This window comes from Eulemur rufifrons, chromosome 2 (genome assembly GCF_041146395.1).
Source record: "Eulemur rufifrons isolate Redbay chromosome 2, OSU_ERuf_1, whole genome shotgun sequence".
NCBI classification, from domain to species: Eukaryota; Metazoa; Chordata; class Mammalia; order Primates; family Lemuridae; genus Eulemur; species Eulemur rufifrons.
In genome coordinates this window covers 58425103-58430017 of record NC_090984.1, presented here as the reverse complement: position 1 = coordinate 58430017, position 4915 = coordinate 58425103, and the positions used below count along the sequence as shown (strand labels likewise).

At 39.8% G+C, this 4915-nt stretch overlaps 1 protein-coding gene across 1 annotated transcript; it reads left to right on the top strand.

Moving 5' to 3' along the window:
- The first annotated feature begins 746 nt into the window (after positions 1-746).
- Positions 747-1301, top strand: RNASE9 (ribonuclease A family member 9 (inactive)). Its single transcript, XM_069492569.1, has one exon. It carries the CDS (start codon positions 747-749, stop codon positions 1299-1301), a length of 555 nt encoding a protein of 184 aa, XP_069348670.1.
- The last annotated feature ends 3614 nt before the right edge of the window (positions 1302-4915 follow it).

Genomic DNA, 4915 nt, shown 5'->3' with positions numbered 1-4915 from the left:
GCAAAATGCACTAAGCAGTATCAGGCAATGAGGCAAAGGAAAAAATAGACACAAAAAGAAGCTTAGCACCTTGTTTACTTGGGTGCTATACACCTCGCTCGACCTCTCCTCCAAGGGCATCTATGAGCAAGAAGAGAAAGAAAGTCGTAGGTTGAAGAATTTTCCGTAGCAAAGAAGGATGTTAAGGAGGGGAGGGTGCATCACTTAGGACTCTTTTCAGTGGAAGTTATGAAGGGACAAGATGTATTTGTTCCAGGTGGAAGGAACACGTGCGCCTCTTCTCTGCCTCCCCCTTCTTTCCCCACAGCTGTCTAGATCTCCTGTCTCCTTCCCTCCACCTTCAGCTCTCCTTTCATCATTCTTGTGTCCTTCCTTCTCTCCTTTTCCCTGTTCCCTCCTCTTCCTCTCTCTTCCTTCCTCCCTCCCTCTCTTCCTCTCTCCCTCTCTCTTTCGCTCTTTCTCTCCCACACACACACTTTCTCTCCTGTCTTTCTTTCCCTGTCTTCTTCTTTCTTTCACCTTTCCTTCCCTTATTCACAGTCTTCAGGGCCAATATACACCTGGTACGGTCATTTTTTAGTCAATATTTCAGAGTTATTTAAACAGATTCTGAATTGTCACTTACAGTTATTTTAAAGTCTTACAGCTCAGAACAGGAACAGGAATGGACCCTGCCCAGGACATAGAAGCTAACATACTATCACAAAAGAACATATCTCATCACTTTTGTTCTCCACAGAAGAAGGATGAGGACTCTGGTCATCAGGCACCTACTGCTTCTGCTGCTACTGCTGCAGCAGCCACTGCAGCTTCAAGGGGGAGCCCTCCAGTTCTCTTCGTATGGTAATATAAGTGAAGAATTTTTAGAATATTTGGAGGAAGTTAGGGGTACAGGGCCTACCAGAGCACCCACCCAAAAAAAAATCCTACAGATGTTCATCGCTGAACCTGAAAGACCTTTAATTGATGACAATTATTGTTCTGATGAAATGAGGATGAGAAATGTTCATTATAGGTTCCAGTGTGTGATAAAACATTACTTCCTCTATGTGTCATATGAGTACTTGAAAATGCTCTGTAGCGAGTCAATAGTGCTATGTAAGAATGGAATTGAAAGATGTAGGCTAAGCAGTCGAAAAATAGAAGGAGTGTATTGTAATTTGACGGAAGGAGACAGCATGCCAAGCTGTCTCTATGAATCTATTTACAGGAAAGGACATGCTCTTATCACTTGTCGCTGGAAAAATGAAACCCAAGAATTTATTCCTGATGGTGTAGATGATATAGTCTCACTTGACTAACAGATAAACATCATCCACCAGAAAGGTGTCTTTCTTCCACCATCGTAGCAGAGTATTCTCTAAGAGGTTAGGGTGGGAGGATATAATCCTGGTAAATTTTGATTCTATTCATTTTAATCATCCACCTCCCTCTCTTTTCCCCCCAATACCACTCAAATGCAACATGGGCTGGGTTCACAGATAGTTCTCTGAGATGTGGTTTCACACAGGTCACATAATTCAGCATGTTTTGAATGTGTTGTGTGTATAAATGCCTGCAATGAAAAGATGACCAGCACCAAGAGGAACAGCACCAAGAGGAAATGGTTGCCTGAAGTGTGCTCCAAAGACACATTCATGTGATTCTCTAGTTTGGCAGAAAGAATAAAGTGCTTCATTCTAGTGTAGTGGCTCTGGTATGGTTATGTGTGGTTTCCAAAGTTGGAACTTTCTTTCTTGTGACGTAATTTGGCACAAAGAGAACTCAAATCCCATTGAGACATGTGCACAATACATCTTTCCAACACTATATTTGTAGGTATTTCACTTGTCTTGTTCTTTCCATACGACACAACACATGGGACCATGAAGGAGTAGATCCAGATAGGGGACATCTCAGGACAAAATATTTAGGGAAGCAAACTCCCCAAAGTACTTTTCAATTGTCTGATGTTATTTGTGTGAATTCCCACATGTTTTCTTTAGCTTAGACACCAGTGTTCACAAAACTATAAACAATTCTCACTTTCTGGCACAGTCACAATTATCCACAATTTTTTTCCTCCCTTTCCAGTAGAAGTAGCAGGATCTGAGAATACACCATCTCAGAAAAAGGCTGGAGAATCATATGATAAAAAATTTATCTGTCCAGTTTAAGTAAAAATTTATCTCCTTTTTTTCAAACTTCTTAACTTCTTTGTATTACTATTGCTTAAAACTTTCTGAAAATGAGATAAGGAGTAATGATGGGGATGGTAGACAGAGTGTCCACTGTTCTTGGCACATTTTGTCACCATCCGGTCTGTTAGTCTCCTCCCATTCCTCATCCCTGTCTTTACAATCAGAAATAAACTTCTGATTTATCTTGGTTGGTATAAACGAATGCTTAGGGGCAAGAGCTTCTATTCCCCTTCACTGACCAAGGAGAGGGGCACTGGAAAATCATTCTTCTAGACACCTATCTTGACTTGGAGGTACATAGATTTTAATTATACTATCTGAGTGAATGAGAGTCCCATTAAGCTTTTGTGAATCTCCACGACACCCTCTAAAACCCAACTTTCTATACATGAGCTGAAGAAATTCTGCTCGTGGGCTATCCTGGGTATGTATGAACCATTTCATCTGGGCCATGTCCTATCATCAATCTTGGGATTATATGATACACAATATATTTATGAGTATGGTAAAGTACAATTTAAAAAATGAAAACAATCATAATGTATCTCTTCTATCCAGAATAGCCAATCTGATCTAAATACCTTTTAGAAATAGAACGATAGAAATAAAACAAAGATTATTTACACAGATTTCTCCTGGTGTCTAATATGGCATAGCAAATTCAGAAACTGGCCTCAACCAACTAGATTCCCGAAGAGAGGGCCTGCTGCGGTTTGAATATGTCCTCTCCAAAATTCAGATGTTCCCAAAGTGATAGTATTAAGAAGTGAGGCCTTTAAAAGGCAATTCGGTTGTGAGGGCTACTGCCTTGTGAGTGAGATTAAGTCCCTCATAAAAGAGGCTTCATGCAGCATTCAGCTAGATTGTTCTGCTCTTCTGCCAACGTGAGGACTCGGCAAGAAAACCCTCACCAGATGACGGCACCTTCATCTTGAACTTCCCAGACTCCAGAACTGTGAGAAATGAATTTCTGTTCTTTATAAATTACCCAGTCTGTAGTATTTTGTTGTAGCGGTACAAAACAGGCTAAGGCACGGCCAGAACCAAAATTTTTAGCTTCACTGAATAAAATATCCTAATAGTCACAGTCTAACTTCCATTGGTACTTCTTCCTCAATAATACTGGATTTCATTTTTAAGGTGAATATTATCCATAACCTTGACTTACATCACAATTTATTCTTTATGCAAGAGTCCTTTGAAATGATGCAACATTTAATTTTAAATCCTAGAGAAAACAGACTTCATAAGAGTCAGAAAGAAAATAGACACACTATTTTGTTTCCTAAACAAATTAAACCCAGTCAGCATTCTCTCATGGAAATTCCCAATGTGCATAATTTTACTGAATAAGCAAAGACAAAAAGAATCTAGCCTAATAAGCAGAGAGCATGATTGCTTCTAGTCTTGCTCTAGCCAAACATTCTCAAATGAGATTAGGACTAGAATGGAACCAGAGCTAGTAACTAACTCTGTGCTGCTGCTTGTTGAAGAAAATTGACGATGCCAAACCTATTTATTTCCATCTGCACGAAGTATAACTGGCTGGGCCACAAGATAAGGCTGTGTATTAGGGCAGATATTTTGTCTCAAACAACAGAAACTGATACTGGGCCTCTCATCCAAAAGGGAATTTATTGGAAAGTTAATTGCAGACTCACAGCAAGGAAGGAGGCAGGGAACCACACTTATGAATGGTACAGAATAAAGAACCAGGAACCAGAGTCAGGCATGGTGGCTGACTCCTCTAATCCTAGCGTTTTGGGAGGCCAAGGCTAGAGGCTCACTCGAGCCCAGGAGTTCGAGGCTGCAGTGAGCTATGATTGCACCAATGTACTCCAGCCTAGGCAACAGAGCAAGACCCTTTCTCTAAAGAAAAAAAAAGCAGGAACCAAAACCACAGTAATTGTTTCATATTAGATCAGTCTGATACAAATGCTACTGCCATTGATGCTGCCCTTGAAATGATGAATTCCTCCAACAGTTCCTCCAATCCTTGATTCACTCACTCCAGAGACAGGGACCCTGAGTAGTGTCTGATTGTCCAATCATAGATCACAACTTTTTCCCTCAGTCCAGAGGAAACTGGGAAGGATCTGCTTCTAGGGGTTTCCAAAACACTTGCCACAAACACCTCTAAACACAAAGGGACATATTAATTCCCTGAAAGGAAACTGGGCGTAGTTCAGAGGGGGAATGGATGCTGACCAGCTCAAAAAATGACAAATGTCTCTTTTAGACTGTAAGTTAAAATTTTCGGGAATTATGTGCTTTGAATACTTGAGTACACACCAGTGATACGAAGAAGGTGGATGGGCGGAAAATGACATTCTAGTGTACTGTTGAATTTGGTTTGCTAATATTTTGTTGAGAAGTTTTGCATCTATGTTCATAAGAGATATTGACTTATAATTTTCTTTTCTTGTAGCATCCTTGTCTGGCTTTGGTATCAGGATAATGTTGGACTCTACAATTTTTTTGGAAGACTTTGAGAAACGTTGTTGTTAATTCTTTAAATATTTGCTAGAATTCACTAGCAAAGCAATCATGTACTAGGCTTTTCTTTCATGGGAGACTTTTTATTACTGATTCAATCTCCTTACTCATTATTGAACTGTCCAGATTTTCTGTTTCTTTGTGATTCAGTCTTGGCAGTTGTATTTTTCTAGGAATTTATCCATTTCTTCTAGGTTATAAAATTTGTTGGCATTTAATTGTTCATAGTATCTTATGAT

Bases quoted from the DNA above. Each gene is read 5' to 3' on its own strand.
- RNASE9 (XM_069492569.1), top strand. From the start codon at position 747: ATGAGGACTCTGGTCATCAGGCACCTACTGCTTCTGCTGCTACTGCTG.